The 27,571-nt window shown below is 40.4% G+C and overlaps 1 protein-coding gene across 2 annotated transcripts; it reads right to left on the bottom strand.

Moving 5' to 3' along the window:
* Positions 1–10,198: 10,198 nt before the first annotated feature.
* On the bottom strand, positions 10,199–26,632 carry etnk2 (ethanolamine kinase 2). 2 transcript variants are annotated; one of them, XM_069678570.1, is made up of 9 exons: positions 26,262–26,632; positions 20,049–20,186; positions 19,799–19,920; positions 18,978–19,118; positions 14,216–14,358; positions 13,563–13,646; positions 13,316–13,476; positions 13,114–13,187; positions 10,199–10,993 (listed from the first exon to the last, which is right to left on the bottom strand). In XM_069678570.1, exons 1-9 carry the CDS (start codon positions 26,406–26,408, stop codon positions 10,921–10,923), a joined length of 1,083 nt encoding a protein of 360 aa, XP_069534671.1. In that variant the 5' UTR covers positions 26,409–26,632; the 3' UTR covers positions 10,199–10,920. The 2 variants fall into 2 exon arrangements, with proteins under 2 accessions (XP_069534671.1, XP_069534670.1); XM_069678569.1 differs by having other exon boundaries at positions 18,990–19,118.
* Positions 26,633–27,571: the final 939 nt, after the last annotated feature.

The following is a 27,571-nucleotide window of genomic DNA, read 5'->3' as shown; positions in this document are numbered from 1 at the left end:
GAAGGAAATAGTCCATTGCTTTTGAAGTGAGGCTCATTGTTTTGTGGACTGAGGTCATGCCGCAAGTGGGTAAGGTCAGGAAACCGCAGGTCTGATCCAGGAACAGGAAACAGTCAGGTCCAGGATTCAGGTACAAGAACTCCACAACATAAATTACAAAACTAGACAGCAACAAAGCAAAGTAACGAGCACGAACTGGATACTAAAAAAATAAATGGTCCACTGCATATGGAATGAGGCTGATGAGTTTAGAGGTGACAGGTGAGGCGGTGTGCGGGGAAGGTCAAGAAACATCAGGTGTGATGGAGGAACAGGACGCAGTCAGGCAAACTGGTAAAAGGAAACAGTCAGGTAGTTAGTCCGAGTGTTACTGCTGGAGACATAGAGAATGGTAGGCAAATGGGAGGCAGTTACAGGAAACCGGTAGGTAGGCAGGCATGCAGGTCCAGGATTCAGGTACAAGAACTCCACAACATAAATTACAAAGCTAGACAGCAACAAAGCAAAGTAACGAATAGCAACTGGATAATAAAAAAAGAATGTCCACGAAACTCACGAGCCTCATTTCATATGCAGTGGACCAGAGTTGATGCCGCAAGCAGATAAGGTCAGGAAGCCGCAGGTCTGATCGAGGAACAGGTCAGGCAAAATGGTAACAGGAAACAATAAAGTAGGTAGACAGGCATGCAGGTACAGGAACTCCAAAAATTAAAATACAAAGCTAGACAGCAACAGAGCAAACTGGATCTGAAAAAAATAAAAGGTCTGCTGCATATGGAATGATACTGAATGAGGTTGATGAGTAAGGTGGAGACGGATGATGCCGCTAGCAGCGAAGGTAAGGAAACAGGTCAGCAATGATGTTTTATTAAAATCTGTTCATAGCAAACCAATAATATTTAAAGGAAACCCAAATCGAAAAGAAATGCTAAATTAACAAACCTCCTGGAAATAAACTAAATGCACAATAAACCAAATGCAAAGAAACACACAAATTCAAATAGAGACACTTTAGCAAATAAACACATGCAATTAAAGGAACTATTGTAAAGAGACTAAACACACAAAGAAACTATGGCAAATAAACATACAAAATATAAACAACTGAGCAATTGTATTCAATAGGGAGAAAAAAAACTTATTTCAAAATAGTTGTTTCATTAATTTTCTTAAGAAATTAAGTAAACATAAGAGCAGTGGCTGTTGAGTTGAAGATCCTTTATAAAAAGGTGACAAGCCACAAAAAGTCAAAAAGTTCTTACTGGGTTAAAGCAGTTGTGGACAAACGCGGAGTCCGAACCAGAGTCTGTGTAAACCCCTCAGATACACTGCGGCACTAGCAAAACGCACATCAGAAGGCATCAGAGAGCGAAGGATGGACAAAGTAAAAATAAGACAGATAACGCAGACTTACAGAGACCTGCGATGCACCCAGGACAGCCTCCGGAACAACCCGTCTCCCACTGGGCCAGCAGCCGGCCGCACTGCAAACAAGCGGAGACAGTGTCATAATACACACAGAGTGCGCACAAAAGGAATTGGAGAAACGGCAGAGTGCATTATCTCGACACCAACCACGCCAGACAACGGGCAACAAAACGCCAAGATGCGGCCACCGGGGAGAAGACAGAAGCGGAAGTAGAGGCAGAGGTATGCCCACCCACATATAGGTGCGCACCGCGCTGCCCAGTAATGTGTGCAGGTAAACCTGGCACAGTGCCAACGACCTCCGGTTACACTGTTTAGGTATGCTGGTGTACTGACCGTTCATCGCTGACGTCTGTGTTGTTTTTACTGGCAACACGTGCTCTATGCTTGTTATTTAAGTCACACTTAACAACAAGCTGTTTACTAACAACAACAAATACTTCATTGCAAGTAGGATATTATTATATTGACTTTACTAATCAATGTGCATGTAATTTTTCAAATTGAATTAATTTAATAAGGTTATGATTTTACTTAATGAAAATTATAACTGCAGGCAAACAAAAATACGATGGAAAAGGGTCAAAGTTTGTTGCAAGTCATTGTTACTGATGATTGTGCGAAAATGGTATCACTATCATCTTGGTAGAGGGGCCACGCACATTGATTGCTTGACAAGTCACTCTCACATTATCTCGACAAAAAAAAATACTAAAGAACGATTAAAATGATCTGAAACTAATTCCGCCAACATAGCCAGACATATTAAACCGTCCGCTGCCAGAGACCAGAAAAACACACAAAAATAAGGCTCTTTATTTAGGCTAACAGTTAGCATATTAGCCACATACCCACCTTGGACAAGCCTGCCCCCCAAGTCATGCCCCACAGCAAACTAAACCACCCTACAGAGGTAGGCAAACTTCGGCAATAGATTGCCACACCCATGACAAAGAGCAATTAGGTCAAACACTTATAAGCTTCATGCAATAAACACAAGGAATGCAAGATTTCACCCCAGATGGGCACATAGTCACACACTTCCCCATAACTATCAGCTTACTCTCATTCAGCCTCCCCCACCCCAGTAGTCTATACGAATAGCTGCTGTGATTATTAAAATCGTACACAAAAAGGCTTACACATAATAAACAAGACTAAACAGAACATTTCCTATTTAAAATGCCAATTTAACTGTCCGGACGAACAGAACCGTGAGTACAAAAACTGGTCCCGTTTGACAGACTTTCAAAATGGATCAAGCTCCGCTTCAGACACACTGCTGCTTACCTGGCTCTCATTGAACAGTTCAGCATCCCCGCAATCAACCCCAGCTGAGGACGATCAGCTCTGAGTCTCTGGCAGCGGCAGCAATCCGGAACAGGTGAAGCCCATTAGTCTCTGATTAGTTGCTATAGTAACGGAAAACAGCTCCACTACAATATTTTAACTTATTTTAACTATCACGCCAGCAGCAACCTATCCCCGTAGGTTGTTTACGCCTGTACGCTCCAAGGTCCTGACGTATGCTCCCAGAAGTTACATCATCTCCATGGTGCCCAAGAAAAAACATATTTTGGCATTATTCGAAAAATGGCAAAGTCGCCGTCTTTTTTTCCTCAGTTTTCAACGAATATTTGAAAAATGTGATAGTTACCTCAAACAAAAATAGGTCAACACTGATTTTCAGATAACTACCAACAATTAAGACATTCCACACTTTCAAACTTACAAATTCAGTGTATGTTTACCAAACATTTTACACCGAGAAAACGTCGACGCATCATCAAAATCTGTGTTGTCAACATCCATTCTATTAACTATCTATCTTCACATTCACAATTCACATTCTCAACTATATTAAATACAAACTGTATAGAGAAACCCCTTTTAAAGTTTGTTTTACATAAATAGCCTACATACATTTTGCTTAAAAGAAAAAGACATGTCTCACCTGCTGTAAGTTAGCACCATCTGACTCTGGTCAGCGGGACCTTTTTCTTTTTTAGCAGCTCAGCTTTGCTGTGGTTTTAATTTATGTTTTCTTCAATGCTGTCCTCAAACAAATCGCTTTTCAAGAGAAAGCTCAGGTATCCACGATTTCTACTTTACATCAGACTTGTTTTGCATCAGGTCAACAGTCCGAGCGTAAATGAAAAAACAAAGGCCTGCAGCTCTGACGTCACCTCGTTGTTTCCATGACTTTTACTGACGCACGTGCGTGCATGTATACGTGCATGGGCGAGTGAGATAGATTATATAACAATAACAAAAACTTTATTGATCCCCAAAGGGAAATTCACTTGTCTGGCATCTCATCTACCATTTACTGAAGAATTAAAAAGTCTGATGGCTGTGGGTACAAACGCCTTGCATCCTTGTGTCTTATACTGCCTCCCCAGCAGACTGCAGCATAAAACAGTACACTTGCCACATCAGACTAATAAAACATCTGCAGCATCTTACTGCAGATGTCTAGAGATCTGAGCCTCCTTAAGAAAAAGAGGCGGCTCTGCCCCTTTTTGTAGAGTGCGTCTGTGTTAAGGGACCAGCCCAACTTGTTATCCAGGTGTACGCCTTTATATGTATAAGTTGGCACCACCCCGATGTCCACCCCACAAGTGTTCACTGGCTGAAGAGGGGGCTTGGACCTGCGGGAATCTATTATCATCTCCGTCATCCGAGTATTTCTGGATGTGGCAGGACTCAGAGTTGTATTTGAAGTCTGCTGTATACAATGTGAACAGGAATGGAGCCAGAACAGTCCCCTGTGGAGCGCCCCTGCTGCTCATTAATGTCCCAGAAACACAGTTCCCCAACCTGACAAACTGTGGCCTTTCTGTCAGCTAATCTGTGATCCAGGAAACAAAGGAAGGATCCACTCCCATCTCTATGAGCTTGTCTTTGAGTATGATGGGTTGGATTGTGCTGAATGTGCTTGAAAAATCAAAGAACATGATTCTCACATAAGCTCCAGATACCTCCAGATGAGGGGCACGGTGAAGCATGTAGAGGACAGCATCACTTACTCCAATGTGTTCTTTGTATGCAAACTGCAGGGAATCGAGTTTGTCTTTGACCTGAAGCCTCAGTAGGCGTAGAATCAGGGTGGAGGGTTTTCATGATGTGCAAAGTAAGGGCCACCAGTCTGTAGTTTTTAGTTCAGTCGGACATTTTATTTTTGGTACTGGTACAATACAGGATGTTTTCCACAAAGCTGTAGTATTCTGCTGCCCCTGCTGTAGACTCAGGTTGAAGATCCTGTGGAGAGGTTGACACAGTTGGGCAGCACAGTCTTTGAGCAGCCTTGGACACACACCATCTGGGCCAGCTGCCTTCCCAGAGCAAAGTCTCCAACCTCACCTGTCTCTGTGACAGACAAGGGTGGAGGCACAGGTGACAGAAGGGGAGTAGCTGCAGCAGTGGAGAGAGAGAAGGAGGAGAAGGAGGAGCTGTGGTGGAGAAACACACTTGCGGAGGAGAAGGAGCTGCGGTGGAGATACCCACATGTTGAGGAGAAGGAGGAGTAGCAGTGGAAGTGGGTGTAGCCGCAGTGTCAAACCTGTTGAAGAACTGGTTGAGTTCATCAGCTCTTTCCACATCACCCACTATCGGCTGTCTTTTCTTTTTGTTGCAGCCAGAGATGGTATCAATTCCTCTCCACGCCTCACGGATGTTGCTGGGTTGTAAATTCCTCTCTATTGTCTTTTTGTATTCCACCTTTGTCATCTTCAGTCTCCTCTTCAACTCAACTACACAGGGATTAGATGTGTACATCTTCGGTCTTTAGCATGTGCAGTAAGTTTGTATTTTGAACTGATGTGTATTTGCTTCAGGCTAACAGAAACTCCTGAAGCAACAAATGTATCACGGCAATAAGCACACACAGCCAAGTTAATCCAGTTACCACCATATTTTTAACCCAGAACTTAATGAAATACCACTGTGTGGACATGGGTTTAATATTGTAATTAAGTATTCCCTGCAAAATGACATTGCCATTAGTTGTTTTGTGCTAATTGATAACATACTAACATGTCAGCATTGTCATTGTGAGCATGGTAGCATGCCAACCTCATTATTTAGCTAGAAGCACCAGGTTTTTGTAGCCTTCTAAAGTCATATATTAGAAGTATTATGGACTCACAAAATCTTTGAAACTGGACATATCAAAGCACACAGACATATTTATTACTTTATACATTTTAATGGAAATATTTACTGACAACTGTTAAATAAGTCTTCTTCCTACAGAGGTGTGAAGGATCACTGTACAGTAAGCTTTTCACAGTATTTCTTACAGTATTTACATCCTCCATCTCTGCTGGCCGCACACATTGATGCAGCATCTCCTTTAGCAGTGGATGAGTACATTTACACAGCGCTCAAGCATTTACAAAAAAGTAAATATCAGCATACAAAGAAAAGAAAATCAGTTATCTGTACAATGTTTCTTAAAATTAAGTTAGTACATTCACACACAAAAATAGATAATCTCACATGAACTGCAGTGCAAACCCTCTCTGAAACTAACCATTTTGGTATGATTAGAAAAAAAACAAAAAAGATAGCTGTGAAATGCATGTGAATGTAAGATTCCTTCAATAAATAAACCCTGTATTAAAACAACTTTAAACTGTACATTTAGAGGGTGATATCTAAGACAGAAAGGATGGGACAAATTCAGGCAGAATGTCAGTGACACAAGTGGTCGAAAAAGACACATTAATTATATGTAATGATCTTAATTACTTCATTGAAAGTCTGATTACTTTTTTGTTTGGTTTGTTAATAAGACATTTGAATTATGGATATGATAATTTTAAAAATTATACTTTAAGGTTTTCATTCTAGGACTCTAGGTCTATACTTTCTGAACCAAAAATGCCTAACTTAATTGTCAGTGCAGTCCACAGTGCAACAGCTTTAGCTAACTTTAGCTAACTTTAGGGTTAGCAAAATAAATTTAATTTAAGACTTGCAGGATGGATTGGTCTCATTTTCAATCTTACTTACAGGGAAAATAACTCTGCAGCTATAGAAACCTGTTAAGTCTATCCAGATGTGTAACTGAAGCATTTGACAAAACAAAAACACTACTTATAATGTTTATGTTAAAGACAAAAACACTTCACATCATTAGAAGTAACTCATAGCTCAAGATTTTGGGAACAGTTTGAGAATGCAAGCCTTGCTCAGACTGTTCAGAAGAAGTGGACGTAGCCTTTTTGGTTATAAATTTGAAGCCAATGTGGAAGTGTGCATTCTTTCTATTGGCCAGCAGGGGGCAACTCCGAAGTAAGTAAACAGTTCAGAACTTAATCCTGCTTCTCTGAACAGCAGTAAACATTTTCCTAAGTAGTTTATAGGCTCAATCACGAGTTTTAAGTCTTCTTCAATCAAGCATGTCAGTTTACTACATTAGATGAGAGTAAAATAGATAATAAAGCAGGGTACTATTAATGCGTGTGTACCTGTGATGGACAAGTTGCAACCACTGCAACCCATCAACCAGGATAAAGACAATGTGTATGCACCCTCTATTAAAATAAAATAATAATAAAATAAACAGATAGCAAGGGTCAAACTCAAAGCTCTCAAACAGTGGTCCACAAACCAATGAGTGACATCACAAAGTCTACATACACTTCAGTCAGAGCCCTTACCCCAGTTGCTGGCAAAGACTGAATGAAAAGCTCGTACATGGCCCTTGATTTAAAATCATCCTGCCAAATGGATAACTTACAATAAGTTGTCCAGAGCTACTTTACATGAACTGAAAAGTGTTGAGTGATCTCTATAAGTTTAACTTCTCATGAACACCACTATTGTGTAGTTTGCAGAAAGAAGAAACAAAGTGGGGCAGTTAAAATACTGCTTTATAAAAAGGCATGTCAATAAATTAGGGAGACAGCACCTTCCAAGCTTATGCTTCGATTTTAAATAAGGGCCACATCTAAACTCTGATTGTGCTTTAAACGTACTGTATGGTTACAAATGTCCATGTTTTTTTAAATTCTTGTTGAAGCCTTGAGAATACAGACTGGACTAATTTCAGTCACACCAAGATCATTTTGGTGCAAATCTTTTTCATGCCATAAAACAAACAAAGTGGGAAATGTTAAAAACAGCTGCTAAAATATTAGCACACTTCTCAATGAGTGCAGAGACCTTAGGACAACCTCAGGTCTGTGCAGAATCTGTTTACTCTTCAAGCATTCATTTATCTCTAGCTTCTAACAGCAGTGTCTGCTAGAGTATTAGATGTAACCTAGAAAGAAACTAAATAATCCTGTCCCAAACTTAATTTCTTCCTAAATCCTAAACATTGTCAACAGACCAGGTCCACTTAGGATATTATTTGGATTGTTCATTCAAGCAATAAGCTCGCTAATTTGGTTTAAGTCTGGAAATCTAACAAGTAGATTACTCCACCTTCAATTTCCTAAAATAGGGGCCCCCTGTTCATTCCCAAATTAAAAATGCACTACCAGTGTGGACAATTTGAGTTTTTCAAGACATTGTTCACAGTAGATTTTCACTTCCAAACATGTGCCACTATAGAAGTTCTCTTTTAGCAAGTAACTCCAAACTGTCACAAACATGTACCCTCACAAAGCCTTAAAATGAGTTATAATTCACATTAGGAAGGTTCAGATCATTATTTCTTAGAATAAGAGCTTCTAACACATTTGTAATATCAGTGTGATCCTCTGACACCACTCATGTGTTTCTCAACTGTCCTGACTTGAAACTATTAACATCAGTTTGTCTGTGCCTGTTTTGCTGTTCTGAGGAGCCATTGCTCACTTTGTGAATTATTAAGTCTGTTAGATACATGAGACGTGCAGTACAGGACAAAGGCCAGAGCTCAGTGACTCCCCCTGCTGAGCCTAAGAGGAATTAAATGTCCTGAAGGGAGTGAGTGGTCAGAGCTGAGATATCTGCAGTTTTCAAAAAGCCAAATATAGGACTGTTTAAATGTTTACAGAAATTAATTTAAAGCCAAATAAATAAAGTACTGAAGCTCCCAATGTGTAAAAAAAAGTGTAGTATGTATACTGTGGCAACGAAGGAGCTTTGGCAAGTCTGAAAAATGTACTTAAGTAAAGGCTGAAACAATGAGAAATGAAAATAATTTGGATTTATATTACTAAGTGCAAAATCATTATTCAAGTAAGTGAAAATACGTAACCGTTTTTTTTTTAATTGTAGCTTTTTCAATTGGAGGATTTGCTGCTTAACTTTGACATGAATAACTGTAAACTGTATTTTTTGAGGTTTTAGCTTTAGTATTTTTTGGCCACAAAAACATTTAAAACTCTCATTTTGGGCCCTGGAAAGAGAGAATGTTACACCTGACATTGTGTAGATTAAATGACCAATCAACAAATAATCTGCAGATTACTCAAATCTTAAAATAATCATTGGTTGCAGCCCAGACATCATTTGAGTAATTTCAGCTCGGGCTTGGAGATTACAAACTTACAATAAAGTCCATACTTTTATCAGTGCAAGTGAATGCCGCAATGTTGACATCTTACCTAAACTCCGCCATTATTATGGACTACAAGATCTACAGGGAAGCATTGCTTCTTCGTAGCACAATTATACAAGTTGTAGTGAGAATTAATTTTAAAACCTAAACCTGGTCCTAAACCAGAAATTCAGTAAATAATTTAGCAGAGCTATTTAGCATTTCCCCTATTACATTCTAACAATTAACATTGCATGGGGCAATTTCTCCGATTTCACAAAGCTACTTCTGAAGCCACAAAAGACGTTATACAACTTTTTCCACATTCACAGTAGTGTTCCCCAATACCTGAGGTGAAAATAAGTGGAGTTCCCCTTTTCAAAGTTCTAGCATTTTTACGTTAGCAGATATTCTATCTGTATCTGTGTTTGTCCGTCTTTACTTCTAGAGAAAACTGTGCATACATGCATGATTTCATGACAGCAACACAACCCTGTATACCAATTCCAGCCTCTTTATGGAAAGCTAGCCTTGATTTGACCCCAGATATAACGTATGCACTGTTAAATGTGGAATGTAAGTATGAATTGATTAGAGTGCGGGGCTTAATGCAGCCTCTGGTGTCAACATGGCATGAGAAACAGGTGCTACTACCTCAGTCTAAACAGATGAGGGAGAGATATGAAACAAAAAGGAACATGGTGATCAAAGATGGTGACACGCTGAGGAAGCAAACAGATGAGGGCATAAAGAGGGGAGGAGGGGTTGGTCGTGGGGGTGACGGAGATTGTAATTTTCCAAGAGGTCCGGAGGGTCTAAATGGAAAGTTTAACAGAGCGATTCTCTGGAACCATAAAAGCCAAGCAGGTGGAAATAAAGGTTTGAGGACAGAAATGCACACTTAGTTCAGAGTGACACAGGTGCTCTCTTTAGATCCAACATCTATCTCCCTTCCTCCTTCGGTATCACTGCATTCCAAAATGAAGAGTTGTTTCACCTGAGATCTTAAATAATCCACCATGTCTGAACATAAATACACAAATGCACATTTAGCTTCTCTCTATCACCCATTGCTATAACACAACAGGGACACAACCTACAGCTGGTCCATGAAAAGCTTTTCCACACACTCAGTGTTGGGTAGTTCCTTGGAGAAGTCTACTAGCACACAGAAACGTTTGTTTAACATTTCCAGCAGCAGCAGTTGGTTGGATAAATTTAAAGAACTGATAGATGCTAAAACTCCAACAACAACAAAAAATCTGAGACAGAGACGAAACAGTACTGCCCACGGTGCAGAGCTGATCTCTGGGAAGTGCAGCACAGACATACTGTAGCTACAAGCACTCAGCACCAAATATGGAAAACAAACAAGGAAGAATCGTGCAGATTGGAATTTAAAGATCTGCTGACAGAAAGAGGAACCGAACACACCAAATGCAAAATCTTTGTTAAAGGCATCTATAGTTGTTTTGTTTCTATAATGAGGCCATTGCATTGAGCCATGGTTAAAGGGGGCAATCTGTAAATATCTGCATTTTAACAATCCATTTCTGTTTGAGCTGTATTGTCAGTGTTGTGGAACATTTTTGTGTAAGTGTGACTGACTATAAAGCAGGTTTTAAGTGTGTGATCTCTACCCTAAAGTCAGACTGTTGGGCTCGCTACGCCTTGTTCAGCTGCCCTCAGAGGGAATGCAAAAGGTCAGGTTTCTTAAGATGAATTAAGAACACAAACAAAAGCAAGCACACACTCACTCACACACACACATGCAGACAGACAGAACCCATAAACGTTCATTAAGCTAGAGTTTTGACAGACGTGGAGCTAAGTTGGAGGAATGAAGGAGTAATTGCGCTTGTTGAAGAAAAGGAGGCCAGGTTGACCAAGAAGTGGTCTATCAACAGCTGGCTGAAAGAGAGAGAGTGTTCCCACCCTACAGGAAGTCCCAGCATGAAACCTGTTTCACCCTCCCTCCTGTCTTTTCTCTGCATCCTGTCTTCCTCTGTCCCCTCTCATTCCGGGATCTGCAGGGCCATCACTGCAGGTTTGGTCTTGAAGTACTGGTTGAAACGTAGCACAGCATACCTGCAAGACAGAGGAGCACAAAGGTGGCGATGGCACAGAAGTGAGATCCAGCCTTCAAAACAAGCATTTTGAATTCTTCACACTTTTTGTGTAAGGTGAAATAAACAATAAATATAGGGCAGCATTGTGCATATTTTTTCCTTTCCCCTGAAACAAGATAATGTGTTAAACATCTACCCCACAATATTTGATACAAGACATTATACTCCCTTTAAAACGTAATCAGTGATTTCTTTGTCACTTTACAACAGTTTCCATGAAAACAAAACAGATGTATTTTTAATCACGTTTTGTACACTGGCACCTTTTTCACAAGTACTGTAGGGCTGTGTCCAATAGACCGGTGCCACCAATATGCCAGTATAAAATGCAGAGAGAGGTATGTTATTGTGTTACAGTTACAGTCAGACAATGGCGCTATCCGGTTGTTAAGTGGTGTTGTCACATCTCTGCATTAAACAGTTTCCAGGTCCAAGTCGCTACAAGGTCTCCATTTTACTATATGCCGCAGTGTTGTTTTGTGTTTTCCTCACTGTTCTAAGCTTGATTGTTGCTAACTCTTCGTCGCAGAAATGCACCATCATGATCGCCATTGCAGCCGCCACCCTCACAACAATGAACGTTACCGTAGGCGGCCAGATACCGCTAGCTACAGCACTGGTAGCTAGCAGGATTGTAAACTCGACATGGCGAAAACAGATGGTAAGCTGTAATTTGTGCGTGTTTTGAATGTGTTTTAAATGAAAATTAAATTCTGATGACTGATTCTGCACTCTGGACCATAAACAAATCTTGCATCCAATTAAATGCTTTCTTTGTTTTTTTATGTCTCTCCCACATGATGCATAGGACCCACAAGTTAGCTAGGTAGTAAGCAGTTACATTAAGTCCCTCCCTGCAGCTTGTTTTATTTTAAGAAACATGTAATTATGCAAACATTTATTGGATTCTGCAAAGTTTAAAAGGGGAACTCTCAACATTTAGGAGGACCTATCCTGCAGTTAAGTTTGTTTTCAACTCAGACGGTGGAAGCTAGCAACCTAGCTAACCTGCTTCCTATTGGAAATGTGAGGCTAGTTGGCACTGACTGATTACTAAAAGACATTTGAGTCCATGTTATTTCTACACCTGCTGAGTCATCAGCCGCTTATTCAATTAGTACTGTTTTTCCCACATTATGCAGAGTAACATGTCTAGCTAGGTTATGCAGAGTAACATGTCTAGCTATGTCTAGCCGTCTTGTGGGTCTGTTTGTGGTCACGGGAAGTGACCAGACTGTCAGAAACTCACAGCAAAGACTGAGCTGCGACATAATGGATTCTTTCCTACAGCTGTGGAAGACAATGTATCCACGCTGTATTGCAGTTTACCGCTATGAAAGCTTTCGTCAGAGATGACATCCGAAACAGCACGACAGATTCATCTAATGACCCACTGGCAAAATACAACTTACAACATGTCCAGCATGAGGATAAGGAACCATGCATACTGATGTCAGCATTATGTTCATTAATGACAAAGACATTTTCAGGACCTCACTCAGAGTTTAGTGGCTTCCCGTGTGATTTTAAAGCATTGGCATAACTGTCTCCCTTTTAAAGAAGAGGCCATGTTTCTGTATGCAAACATCTGTCCAGCAGTGATAACATATCCCTTTTGATGTCAATTGTTAAAGGGCAGCCACCCCGTCTCCTCAGTTCTAATTCTTTACAGCCTGCTTTCAGGGTTTGAAATAACACGACAGAGACAAGAGATGACAGGAGATGACATTGAACTGTCAACAGGGACTTGGGTTCTGTCCCTCATGAATAAGAACTGTGGCCCCGTCTTGTCCGTTGTTGTATATTCTGAAATGTTTTTTTGTTTGGACCCTCAGGGCCACCCTAGTCGATAATGGACTGCACTTATTTAGCCCCTTTGTAGTTTCTAGTGAAATAGATGCCCACAAAAGAAAATAAGAGTCATGTTGGCTTTTGGGTTTTTGGTTTCTCTCTTACATAATGCTCTGTTGAACCCACACTGACAGAGTTTTCAGACACACTGTGTGACCTTTTACTTGCATAATATCCTACACGGGGGGTCACCACACACAGCACTAAATCTTTTGCACAGCAACTTACCCGAGGAAGTCAAAGTCGATGGATGAGTATTTGGCCTGTATGAGCGCCCAGAAGCCCCAGAAGAAGTGAGAAGCCTTGAGAAAGACAAGTCAGATATCAGATTTAGTAATATGAGACACTGTGGGTGTGACAGAATAAGAGATAGAGATAGTGTGTGTATGTGTGCGTGTGTAAGTGCGTTTGTCATCATAATCCTCCTCACCAGAGCAAACTTGTTGACCTGTACGTAGAGCGTCTCCAGCTCTCGCGGGCTGACCTCCTCTGTTTTCTTGGTAAAAAGTTTGTATGCCTGTAGGTACACTTTGAGCCAGTCCATCTGCATCTCCCGACTGGGGTACAGCCCGAAGTCCGGCTCTGCCATTCCTGACGACACACATGGACCCATGGTTGTATAATAAGTGAAACTTTATGATATAGCATTATGTCATAATATGTGTGGCTGAACAAACCTGCAAATTCATTGAAGTGGTTGCCGATGTCGAAGGCCTGGTAGTTGTAGCTGGAGTATTCATAGTCAATGAAACGAACATGACCTGAGAGACAACAAGAGGACAATATTTAAAACAATATCGCTGTGAGATAGCGACAGGCTTTTCAGTTAACCTGTCACGACCTGTAGAGCACTTTTAGCATACTGAAAGCTTTATTTTGGCACTAAAACCTTATTTAAAGAACTGGGACTCAACAAGTAAGTTAAAAATGATATTAAAAATAGCAAATAATACTCTGGAGAGACATGCAGGGTAGATCTGACAGACAGATACGCAGCTGAAGACATCGATAAGCTACTTTTCCGTAGACTTGCTAAGTAGGTTAACCTAAGTATATTGTGAGAAGGTTATCGGAGACGATTGAGAAAGTTGTTAACATGCTAGCTTGTCTATCCTGTTGATCATGGACTCTAATCTTGTCCGTCGTAATCACCACTTGAGTCTCTAATTGCTCATGCCTGTCTGTTGCTATCTGTATTACTTTTGGTGTTGTTGCCATCAATCAGCTTGCTGAGATTAGCCACTGGATGGCAGCAGGGTGGGCGACTGATTATGAAGCAAAGGATAGCAAAAAGACTAGCCATGCACAATTTATGCCAAAGGGAACCTACCCTCTTTGCTGTTGTGGATGATGTTCTTGCAGAGCAGGTCATTATGGCAGAGCACCACAGGGGAGCCCAGTGTGGAGAGGTGCTCCTTCATCCACACCATCTCCTGCTCCAGCACCGCCTTGCTGGGAACCTCTTGCTGGATTCTGGACAGGGGGCACAGAGACAGGAAGAGAGATGGAGAAAAGTCAGCGATGTCAAACACATTTAGTTACTTTTCTCGGACCATTTTGACAACTATGCTGCCCCACAGACATGGTCATGGTCCATTCAGCATTAACATCTCAATGTGCCTATGTGCTACAGTTACAATAAAAGATGTGCAATCTCAAGCTAATAAAAGTCGTGCTTTATTTCCTGCTGCTTATATAAAGAAAACAAAAAAAGGTTTTCTTTTTTTAATGACTACTCTACGAGGAAAACCGTCTGATAATACAAGTTCAACTGAGTTCTCCATCCATTTGTAAATTTAATTAAGAAATGTGTCGCTCCAGCTTTTATAAATGCTCAAGAGGAGGGTAAGGTGGAAGCAACTGAATCAGAAATACTTAAAGTACTTTCTTGTGTTTTGTTTAAGTCTTCACCTGTACTTCTAATGTATTTATTTGTCATTTGAGTTGTTTTTCTTTTTATTTTATTTCTACAGAGCCACACTTTTGATGGATTATTTTCTCCTCTTGTTCTTGGGTTTGCATGGGGTGGGTACTGGGAGCAATGGGGAAGTACATCATGTGTATTTGTACATTGATTGTTTGGCATAATGAAAAAAAAAAATTGCAAGTTATAAAAAAAGCCATGAGCCATGTGTGGTGGAAATAGGAGGGGAGTTTGTTTTACTGGAAAACAATAGACCCATATATTATAATAGTTCTCATATGATAAAAAAATAATGATCGTATATCTGTAAATGGAGAAACACACTGCCTGTATGTGGGGAGTTTTTTCATATCCCAATATACTATATAATGCAGAACAAAAATAGATGTTAATGTTATTTTTTTCCCCCAATATCATGCAGCCTTAAACAGAAAGAGTTTTACAAGTTATTATAGACAAAAACAAACAGCTTTGTCTTGTTTTGGGATTGTGAAAAAGTTGGAGCATATTTGCAGTGAAAACAATTTAGACAAACACGGGCTCAGTACATGCTCCCGGGAGCAGTTACAGGGAAAACAAGCTCTCAGAGGACACTCGTGAAGCTGCAGAGCCTTCCTGAGTCACTATGGCTACACTACTATGTCTCCTATTGAAATGACTTTTTGAATTCTATTATAACGATTTGATTTGTATTTCATCTATAACTGCATTCTTTGTTTTTCCAAAAGGCATTCAGGCATCTCCCTCAGACCTTCTGTTTTTTATTTTTTATATGTTTCCTACCTGTGTTATTATGACACAGGCCTGCTAAAATCCAACCTGTGTTCAATCACGTCATGTCCGGTAGAGAGAGGGTTAAGTCAATGAGCCAGGGTCTCAGCCAACCACATTGGCGTGCTGAGCAGAGACCCCTGTGCTAACTGTAATGGGCTTATTGGGCTTAATCCACAGACAGCCTGAGAGCAGGAGAGAAGAGACAGCTTGGAGGACGGCTCACAAACACACCCTCTCTCGGGAGGTTTCTACCTGGCTGCTGTCTCTGCTTCACCTGCAGCCTCTCATCACATGGAGCTATGGCATTTAAAAAAAAAATTCCCATCAACATCTGGGCTCATATACAGTCTGATTCATACCACAGAGTGACAAGTGTCTGCTGTCCAGGTCCAGGACTCTCTAGCTGTCTGTGTAACCAAGGAAGAGAGTAAAGTGACCTGATACACTGAGCTGAGCAAACATCTGCTGGCCCACTGCATGCCTCAGACTCCATAATCCAGTCGGCTATTATTGTTACAGTTATATAAGCCACATGCTGGATTTAATCTAATTGCTATCAGAACAAAGACGTCAGCTGTGACTGGGAAGATGGCCAGGTTATGAAATGGTCCACCTTGTTTGGTTCCACAGGTTTGGTGCCAAGATGGTAAATGGAATGCACTGTACTTATATAGCGCTTTTCTAGTCTTTGCGACCACTCAAAGCTGCTTTTACACTACATATCACATTCACCCATTCACACACACATTCACACACTGATGGCAGAGGCTGCTACGTAAAGTGCCCAACTGTCAATCAGATATCACATTCATACCCGTTGGCTATGCCACTGGGAGCAATTTGGGGTTCAGTGCCCAAGGACACTTCGACATGTAACCTGAGGGAGCTGGGGATCGAACCTCCAACCTTCCGATTGAAAGACGACCGACTCTACCACTGAGCCACAGCCGCCCCGAGAAGAAAACTGAACGAACTTCAGCATGAACTTCAGGGATCTGCTGTTTCTCCTTCCATAAAATGCAATTCACAAAATGCCCAGGAGTCAGCATTGTTAATAAATGTAGGAGTTATATAGTCTCTGTAATAACAGTATGTAAGAGGTGGTCTGATTTATATTTCACATCAGTTATTGCACTGATTGTCATAACTTTTCCTCTGCTCATCATGTCAGAATAACAAGACAGAGTTGAGCTTCATGCTATCACCACCATGCTAACATGCTCACAATGACAACACAAACTGATGCTCGTCATGTTCACCAATTAAGAGTACTGCCACACTGAGCTATCTAAATAAGCTCATTCATTATTGGTTTCTGTTTCAGCCTCCAGCAGGACATACACTGTGTTCATCTTTTACAAAAACAAGCTTTTCAAAAACAATGATCAATCATTTCAAATTTCAACAAAGCCCATTTAAAAGCAGAGCTTATTAGCCTGGATTTTAATTGATTTTTGTTGATATTGTGAAATCCTATTTTAGCAGCTTCCAAGTGACTGCTGGTTAACGTTTAGTGTTTACAAAAATGTATCAAACCTACCAACATAAATGTATACGTATAATAACTTGTTTTATTTTATTTATATAGCACTTTTAAAAACAAAAGTTTACAAAGTGCTTTGCAAAACAAGCAAATCATAAAACCAGCAAATAATCACAAAAAGAAGCAAGCACAAAATCAGCAGATCACAAAACAAGCTAGGCACAAAAACAGGCAAAGCACGAGACCCAATAGGCAACAGGAGAACAGACACAAGACCAAGGGGACAAAGCAGGAAGGAGGAGAGACGGTAAATAGAAGTAAAACAACTAATAGAGGTAAAAGAGGAAATAAAGCACAGGTGACCACAGAGGAGGCAGGAGGGGACTGAATGGAGGTGTGACAGGCTGTCGCTCTACAGAGTGACTGATTGTGTATTTAGCTGCCCATTCAAAGACTGGGTTTGACAGCAAATTTTAAGTTCCCATCAAAAGGTTGGCTGTAAGACTCAAAGTATTTCTAAGCTAGACAGAACCTGTTTTGGGTATTGATTGACATTTCCATCAGTGCAACTGAACAAACAGAGTAACTAAACGTGTAATAAAACAACTTCACAGAGTGCTCTCAGACGATATCAGGCTCAGAGCAAATTAACTCCGTCCTCACAATGAGTGCTCAAGGCAAATCAGGCTCCACGACCTATTTGCATCATTATAGCAGTGTGTGTCACTAAGCCTTTGGCAGGAGCACCCACTAAGAACTAGGGATGCAGTGATTAACCAGTTTCACTATTAACCGCGCTTAAAACGTCAGCTTATTAAATCGTGAAGGCTCTGCTGCACCGGTTTATACTGCTCTCTTTCTCAAAAAGGGGCTGGAACATTATTTTTGGCGCAACCTGCACAGAGCGAAAACAAAGTGGCACCTGTGATGCACCAGCCCTATGTGACGTGCCTATCCAGAGCCTGGAGGCTACGCTACGTTAGCTTTACTATGGCAGAGGGACCACGCAGCAAAGCTTTGCATCCACTGAAAAAAAGAGTGAAGTCTGCAGTGTAGGGGCATTTCGGGTACACCAAGAAGGACCTGGGACTTATTCGAGACGAGGGAAAAAGTTGCGGCTAAAATGTCAAACACATCAAACTTGATGCAGCATCTGCGGGATCACCACCCAGCACTACACGCCAAGCATATTAACTGAGTGATATAAGTTACGTATTACGATGAAACATTGAGTTGGTAAGGAATTAAATATTAATGTGTCACTTACAATCAATGGCGTAGCTGTTGGGGCATTCAGTGCAACATAAACAAACAGCAGTAAAGCGGCATGTAGTCTATGGAAGACAAAATAGTCCTCAAGGGCTTCACTCACTGACAGGTTAACGATGCTTCCTACTGTCAGTGTGGAGTAAATGCTAGACTGGTAGGTAAATATACCAGGTGTAAAACACTAACATGACATCAGGCGCTTGTAGACTTCCAGCACTGAATAATTGCATTTTAGTTTTTAACACTGCATTTTTACTAAAACTTCAAACAAACAAAAAAACAACAATAATAGTCAGGATTTTCTCAGGACACGTTAGATTAGATTAATTATTAAAAATAAATGATTAAAAAAAAAGCAAAAAAAAAGGACAACAGTAACGCTTCAGTTTGTCACCCACATTAGTAAAATTTCCCCTGGGGGATCAATAAAGTTAATCTTATATTATTAATTACACATTAACATTTCCAGAGAATGTTCATGTGATTTTATACATTAATAATGTATAAATTAATTATTGCATAATAATCATAATAATCATTAAACCATGATTATTTCTCAGACTATAATCATACCTTCAAAACCTCTAATCGTTGCATCCCTTCTAAGAACTTCTCAAAAATAAAAGAAAGGTCTCATCTCACCTGATGTTAGACGCTTGGTCTGTGAACTCTGTGGCCACAAGGGAGAAGTATTTTCGCATCTTAATCCAAAGGTTGGGTTTGGGGATGCAGCCATTGTGTGCGTGGATGGCATGGATACGAGCCATCTCCCCGGCTATCAGTCTGAGAGAACACACACACACACACACACACGCACAAACATATTAACAAAGTTATCAATATTGCTACTTTTCAACATGAAAACCATATATTTCTGATTGTACTGCATTAGTCTCCACCTATAAAAGACAGACAGCCCTGCCACAGGGTTATTGTCCTTTAAGCTGCAGGGTTATGAGAGGACAAGTATCTCTTGCAGAGTTCCCAGGAGAGTCCAATGAAAACACCTGAATACATCATGTGACCCACACTGAGCTGACATAGAATATAGTGTTAAACGGCCAGAACCAAGAACAGTGTTATCAGGTTACATGAAGGTATTGACTGCTTTGGGCACATTACTACAGTATATTTGTTGTAGCGATTCATATCATATGAGAAAGTCTTCTGCATACACTTCTCTTTAGAATTACCTTTGTTCATTTGTTTTTGCTGTATAAAATATCCAACTATTTTTTGCATGTGGCACCTGGCCTCTTGTGTGTTTGCTTCATTTGCCTCTTTCCTGTGTGGCACTGAGGTTTTTCTGCTTTGTTTAATAGTTTGTGTGTCTACTGTATATGTAGGATGAATAAACCTAGAAGGATTCTAAGCACAGTACTTGGCAAACTTTTATAATACACTTATCTCTGAGCTAAGCTAATAAAATCCTGAGTGGTTTCATCACACTACCATGTCCTGACCTAAGTAAAGAAGGATCCCTGACATCCTGCGTCCCGAGAGCGTCTCCCTGCATGAACTCATAGCAGATGCCGTTCTGAAAGGTGCAGTAGAGGTGAGGGGCACACCCATTCGCATGTAGCACCTAGAGGAGAGAAACAAAAACACACAACAATTAAGGATCAGATGGGATAACCTACTCTGAAGCAATTATTGATTTACTTGGACAGTTTCACAGGAAACCTCAACCCTTTCATTTTCTTTTACACTAACCTGAAAGCTTTTAAGCTCATTGTCTCTGTCCACAATCAGCTCTGTTTTGTTCCCGTATACTCGAACCAGGACCACATCCTCTGGACTGTCCTCCACGTAGCAGCCCACTAGCTTGTTGGTGGTTCCATCAGTGAAAAGCTGAAAGAGGAGGAATATAAATCATTTTATCTCCCACACACAAAGAGAAGAATATCCACAACCTCTGACTGTGTAGCACTATACTAGTTCCAAAACAGAAGGTTGGAATTGAGAGTTAAATTGCAGATTTCTGCTCTCACATGTAAGGAAAGACAAATTTCAAATTTTGCATGCCAAAAACAAGACAATAAAATATTTTATATTCTAATCTTCACTGTACCTGTAAATAAGATCAGCATCCTTTGCACTCCTCATCATTGCATCATTGTCTCTCGTAGCATGTACATATTAGTTTACTATTCAATGTCTAAGGCTGGCTTGTAGTTTTTAGTTTAATATTTAATGTTTAAGTGTACATAGAGAGTGAATCTAAACCGGAGTCAAATTCCTTGTATGTGTAGGTACCTGACCAATAAAGCTGATTCTGATTCTATAACTATAAGGACTGTTCTATTCAACCATTTGATTCATCAGTTAAGAACACCTCATGTTGACTTGAATTTCTCTCAGTTGAATCAATGCATTTTTGTTTTATTGCTGCGTCAGTGTAGACTGACAAAGGCAGGAGCAACAGGCATGACAGGCTATATCATTTACAGCATAGTATATAAATGACCCCAAACCCCACACTAAACAAATTAAAGGACGTCTTTTTTCACTGACCTAATATTTATCGTGTCTCAAGAAAATACAAAAACACGAGTCCATGCATAAGTTACTTCTTGTCTGGACTATTGGAATTCCTCATAATCAGGCTGCTCTAACACGTCACTAAAGACTCCTTCCCAAAATGCAGCAGCATATGCACTGTAAAGAACTAGGAAGAGAGATCATATTTCCCCCACATTAGCTTCTCTGAACTGTCTCTCAATAAAATCTAGAATAGAATTTGAATTTCTTCTCTTCGCCAGAAAGCTTTTAATGATCAGCCATTGTATCTTACACACCTCAAAGTTCCCTATTAGCCCTCTAAAACATTGCGCTTGTAGAATGCAGGCCTGCTACCTAAACTCTCCAAAAGTAGTACGGGAGGCAGGTCCTGCAATCATCAGGGCCCTCTTTAGGGGAATCATCTACCAGATTCAGTCTGTTCTTCATGTGATAAATGCTCAGAACATTTTCAGATTCATATCTTACATCTCCATCTACTTTTTTTCCTGAGGTTTGCTTGTGCAAGTGTAGCAAGTTAGATTCATCAACAAACTTGTCCTAATTGCTCGTTTTAAATTGATCAATGCCACAGATTTGCTATCTATCAGTTAGACTGAGGCATTTATTAAAAAAATAAAATAGCTGTAGAAAGGCATATTAGAACCTAGAACAAATCAAATACAAGGAAATTGGTGAAATGGAAAGCTCTCTAAAAAGCTCACTTTTAGAGAAAAGACGTGGTTCTTGCATGAGGCCTGAGGCCTGTGATGACTCTTCTGCGGGGTGTTGTTGGTGCGTATCAGTGAGTCAACAAGTTAAGTCAAACAGTTCTTCTGAAATGAAGAGTAAGCAAAAAGCCTACTGTGTCTGAAGCTAGACCATAAATATCTGAGTGACAACATCACTCCACTGGAAACCAATGGGCCAGTCCATCCCACTGCAGTCAACACAATAACAACATACACACTGCCTGCATCTCCCCCAGTCCAGACGCTCACTCAAACATATCTGACATTCCACACGTGGCTGACCACAAAGATGGGCACGCAGGCATCCCTGTTATGACTGTATACACAAGCATACACGCCTTTGCAACCACATGACTGATCCATTCTACCCGCCACACAATACACTGCTAAGACCGGCGATCAATACATCGACAGACAGCGATAAGCTTGGACCCAGACAGAGGTAAACATTCAGCCATATACTGCCTGACGTTTGATTTTTTTCCATGAATGAGTCCACATTCTGTGGCCTGACTGTGAGCCCTCTGAGGCAGCATGTCTTTGACAGAGATGAATCCTTCAGTCTTCAGTAGGGTAATATGTAACAATCTCATGTTTTACCTGTAAGGCTCATGTTTTCATGGCTTTCTTCTAGAGCTGGCCGATAAATGGTTTTTATCCATTTAAACTTGTGGCTTAGGACAATGTTTAAAAATAGAGATCAATTTTGACTTGAACTTGGGGCGTTGCAGTACTGAATTAAGCCATTGTTTCCCGAAGTTTCTTCATAGTAATGCAAGAGTTTATAAAGGTTGCAGCCTGCCATGCTATTGCTCTGCGGAGAATGAAGCAGCTAACAAAACAAGTCGAGTCAAGTTGTTGTCTTCTCGACTAATGACTCGAATCATCGACTGTTATGGAGCAGCTCTGATCTTCAGCATGAGAATGCTGTAAGAGGAGAGTGTTTCTCTATTGCTGTTGGCACACTCTGCTGTTTTCATGAACTCAGTGTGTGCATGGGATGTTTGGAAATGGACAGTGTGTATTTACAGTAAAAGTCTTCCTGTCCAGGTGGCGGGGCTAATCAGATGTTTCTGTCAACAGTGCTGCCCTGCTGCTCTTTACCACATTTAGCGCTTCCTGCTGCCATAAAAACAATGGTCACACTGCTTGAGAACATCCTCCTAAAATCAACCAAAAACATTTTTTTACAGTAAACTCACCGGAACCTTTCCTTACTCCATCTTTTGGCTGTGACTTGCCTCATGAGTATATTTCCTAGTCGTGCAGCTATACCACTCTATATGAGATAAAACATTTAGCGGGAAGAAAAACCCTGTTTGGGTGGTGGTCACTAAGAAAAACTCTCGGTTGATACTGTCATGGTCTCAGCAGCAGGTGTGAATGGGCGGGGTACCTGATCCAGAAAGATTAGCCAGCACAATGTAAACACATGGTTGTCTCAGCTGTGTTCAAATTGTGCCACTGGAGAATAATAGATGCAAATTGTGTTATCGTGTTTATCAGACCTACTTCCATGACTTTGCCCTGGCCATGACACTTCAGTTACTTGATCCTTTTACAAGGAATCAATTATGCATTTTCCCCTCAGAGACAAGTCCAGACTCTTAAATGGATTGCTCAGCAACCCTTGTGAGTTAGATTTTTGTGATTATGAAGTGAAAGCATTTTAAACAAAGACTCCTTCAAGTTTCATCATAATTGCAGCTAGAAAAGTTTACTAGGGATGGCTACATTTAGGGCTGCACGATATTTCATTTAACAATCGCAATTACGATGTGAGCATGTGCAAGAGTCACATTGCTTTCTCGATAGTGAAGCAAATGAAGTGATATATGTCAAGCTGCTACTTTTTTGTTGCTTGGTGCAAAACAAAAACTTGTTTTCAATGACTAATTCACAGGAAAATTCCATCTGATAGCTCATTAGAGCAGCTCTTCATAAGAGCACAAAGTGAACTAACCACTGAGCTGCAGAGTCTGTGTGACACCTGCCTGAAAATTCACATCTCCTGCTTCCTGTCAGCACACACAACCTCACTCCCTGTGTGTGCTGCAGGTGTAGCCGCTAAAAGTAAACACTCCGTGGCCTGTCTGCTCTGTGAACTGTCCGTTTATGTACCACAGCACTGGGACGAGGTGCGGCTGTTAACAGGAACAGTCTCACTTATAAGCCACCTCTTGTAATGGAGCTGCTGCGGTCACAGATAATGTCGGCGGGATGATCAAGGCTCCGTAAAGCCGCCCCAGTGTGTATTTTTTTACACGGCGTTCCGGTGTTCTGGAAGCAAAAGAGGCATGATGGGTACATGAACAGCGTGAGCTTCACATACACACACGGCATGGTTCCGTTGTGCCGGCTTTGCTGTTTACACTGACGCTGTTCCTCCACTGTTATACCTTCATTACTACCTCCTAACAGAGGCCTTACAGTCCCGCCTTAATCTGGCAATGTAAAAGGGGCAAATTCAATACCATGACCAATTAGCCCCCCAAAAAATCAACTGGTTTGGGGTAAATTATCGTGCGACACTCATAAGCAACAACAGTGTGGTCCTACCAGAGAGTGGAATCTTGGTCAAAGCTAGCAAAATTACAACAGTCAGTGTTTTGCCATCAATATTATGCATATTATTTAAAAAAAATAAACACTAGTCATGGAAGGGTACTCTGTATCAGCCAACACTTACGTCTAAATATAGGAAGCAGAATTGGGAAGGGACAAATGGTATTGAGGCATCTCTAAGTTACAACCTGTATCTGCGAACAATGGCTCAAATAGGTCAATAGAACTGATTTAAGGCTGCTGCTATATTTTGCAACCCGACTCATGGACAGATTTTGCTCTTTAATATTAAACTGACAGAGTAAAATATTCCAAAGCAGTGATGGAGACCTCTGATTTCAAAATGCAAAGCCCAGATTAATATACTCCCTTAAAAAGAATAAGAAGGAAAGAGTTTTGGACCAGTACTTTGAGGATGCACGTTCTGTAATCCATTTCTCTCTATGTTTTAATCTTGCTTTTAAAGAGTTTTAGTTTTATTAGCCAATTCAAGTATTTCAATTCCATTGAATCTTACAGGAATTATTTTATTATTTTCTACTAGAAAATGTCCAGTGGGCATTTACAACATTTTTATTGGTTTGACTGAACAAATTGCATGAAATTTCATGCATAGCTGTAATATTTCAATGAAGTCAAGTCCTCTATCAAAGTTGATTATTATCATTGGCAGTGAAACATGTTATTGAACGGTTAGGGGTACATGTTTGACTTCAAATTCCATCTGATACAGTTTCATTATGGCTGTGCTAGGGGTGTAACTATAATGTGGCACAGCATTTAGCAATGTGAGCGGGGAGCAGTGGGAGCTGAGACTGTCACTGATCTCTCTGACTCCAAGACAAAGCTCCCTCCTACAGAGCGGTGTTCAGCACGACTCCTTCTGCTCTGAGAAAGGCGATTTTATGATTTTACCAATGACCCCAGTTACAATTAATTTCCATAGATCCTCTCCTCTCTGCCAATTCATGGATAAAATTTTCTTGATATAGTCTCCATTTTAGACTAAGTTAGACGGTTTTAAACTTGAACAGACACAGCTTCTTTATCTATATAATAGGAATATGTGTGTATTTGTTATTTTACCTCTAGGTTTGCCTTTGCAAAGTGTCTTTCTGTTGACTTTATATGAATTGATGCCATTGCTCATATCATTTTGTCTTGTGAAATTGTGTACTACAACATAAATCACAATTTACTTTGGGGCTTAGTCTACTTAGAGAGAAATCAACCAGCCAAGCTCTAATTTTGTATTTTGTGGAAGATTTACAGGGAAAACTTTTTTATCTGCAAAAAGTAAAACCTTTGTAGGTAATTGTATATTCAAAATACTGTTAAGACATTGAACTGTAAACCCTAATCATGTATCATGTATTACATATAAGGACTGTTACAGCCCTGCTTGATATTACTTTTTATCTACATTGCAGTTTAACTCGAGTGCTATTATGGAAATGTTTCTTAGCATGCCCCAACTTAACTTAAACATTTGATGTATCTATTACTGTAAACGGTAATAGAAGGTTCCACTGAATTTAAAACATTTAACAACAGAGCAAAGAGACACAATAAAGAGGCACAGCTGAAGATCAGTTACCAGCTATAAAACAATCTTCATAAGGTGTGTCTGCTCTCCTTAGAAAGTAGAAATACCATAACGTTATTTATTTCTCAACATAACCTACACGTCACCACCAGGCAGGATGACACTACAATGACTTGGCTCTCATGCTATACATGTGTACTTTAGATATATAAAGCTGTGTGTAAGAGGAATATGTTTTCCAATTAGCCTCGGAGGAAACTTACTGAGTCAGTTTGTTAGCTTAGTTAGGGTCTATGGGTTTAACTCAGACAGCTGTTAGCTTAGTTAACGTTTTCATATTATTTTGCCATTTAGACTGCGACAGAATATCAAACAGACGTCTTCAATTAGAAGGAGACTTTGGGAAGTTTTGTGCCGTTTGGTAAATGAAACAAACCAAGCCAGTTATAAATGTTTCCAGGGCCCTCCTCCCGGCTGGCTGGTAGTGCTTGATGATGCTGCAGAGCTGCCAGTTTTAGCCTAGCCTAGCATACTCTGTACAGCTAGCTTAGCGGCTAACGTTACCTTGGTCTTGACGAGGCTCTTGTCCCACGCCGGTCTCAGCTCCTGGATGAGCTTCATCGCCCCCTCGGTCACGTTGTGTTCATCCACAAAAATGGGGATTTTTCTAATAACCGGCGACCCGACGGGCACATGTATCTGCGTCTCCATCCTCCAGCCGTTTATCTGCAGCGTTAATCTCCAAGCCCTTCACGGATATATCTAGAAAATGCAGCATGCAGGTGTTGCTTGGTTTATAAGAAGCTTATTGCTGATGTGTTTTATGAATGACTGAAGTTTTACTTGAGAAGGTTATCTTCTTTGCTTGCCGTTGCGGTATCGATGCGTAAAAAGCAGTGAAGACGTGAGATCAAACTGCCGGGTACGGAGGCTCGTCGCCGGTTTTCTTGGGAGCAGTCAGCCAACGGTACCCCTTCCTCCTACTTGGCTCCGCCCGCCAGGGATCATCCGATTGTACCGCCGGTTGAGACGCAACATAGCAAAGCACGCCCATTATTTCCGAGTTTATCCGAGAGGAGCCCGAGATCAGCCGAAAAAACGGAAGCGTAATGTCCAGAATAAGAATCGGCTTTATTGGACATGTATGTACATTACAAGGAATTTAACTCCGGTTTAACTTTGCTCTGTATGTACAATTAAACATTAAATATTAAACTAGTATGTACAAGGCTACAATAAACATTAAATATTAAACTGGCATCTACAAGCCTACGAAAGACAATGGCGCAAATATGAGGAGTGAAACAATACTGAAATGTATATGATTTAAAATAAAATATGTAATTATCTAACAGATGGGTGAGAAAGCTAGAGTAGACACACCAGGCTTAATTTAACTGAACAACTTTACTTTGTGTCTGTTTTTCTATTCTGCACATCTTCCGGTTTCATAGGGCTTTGTTGCACTGTAAACATGTGAGTTATAGTGAGTAGGCCTATTTGGTGCAAGATTTTTGTGTATCGTTTGTGTAAATACCAAATCTAATCAAATCCATTAAAATCAGAACATAATAGTTAGAAGAAATACCGTTAACTATACAATAAATTAAATAAGAAAGCCATAGGCATGTACAATGCAGTCCCCTGTGCCTGTTTACATAAAAAGTTGTATGAGGACTGATATGAAAAAAAAAACAATGTTAACAATTTAAAACCTTTATCAAATAGGATTACATTGGAAGAATGGTCAATAGATATAGAGATAAACTATTGTTTAAATGTGTAGCCTACATTTTTTCTTCTGAAAGATACACGCAGATAGAGACCAGAGACACATTTTTAGTATGAAAAATCAGTGTAGCCTAAAATTAAAT

The sequence above is a fragment of the Semicossyphus pulcher genome, unplaced genomic scaffold, assembly GCF_022749685.1.
Source record: "Semicossyphus pulcher isolate SPU_LCO1_2020_fin unplaced genomic scaffold, fSemPul1.0.p SCAF_3, whole genome shotgun sequence".
Lineage (NCBI taxonomy): Eukaryota > Metazoa > Chordata > Actinopteri > Labriformes > Labridae > Semicossyphus > Semicossyphus pulcher.
The sequence above is the reverse complement of the archived record's forward strand: the minus strand, read 5'-3'. Positions and strand labels throughout refer to the sequence as shown.

What these genes read in the sequence shown, in the direction of transcription:
- etnk2 (XM_069678570.1), bottom strand. Translation starts at nt 26,408, where the DNA reads ATGGAGACGCAGATACATGTGCCCGTCGGGTCGCCGGTTATTAGAAAA. An exon ending in AGAGCCTCGTCAAGACCAAG is followed by an intron (nt 20,187 to 26,261) that starts GTAACGTTAGCC and finishes CTCCTCTTTCAG; the next exon opens with CTTTTCACTGATGGAACCAC. An exon ending in CCACTTCAATGAATTTGCAG is followed by an intron (nt 13,477 to 13,562) that starts GTTTGTTCAGCC and finishes GTGTGTCGTCAG; the next exon opens with GAATGGCAGAGCCGGACTTC.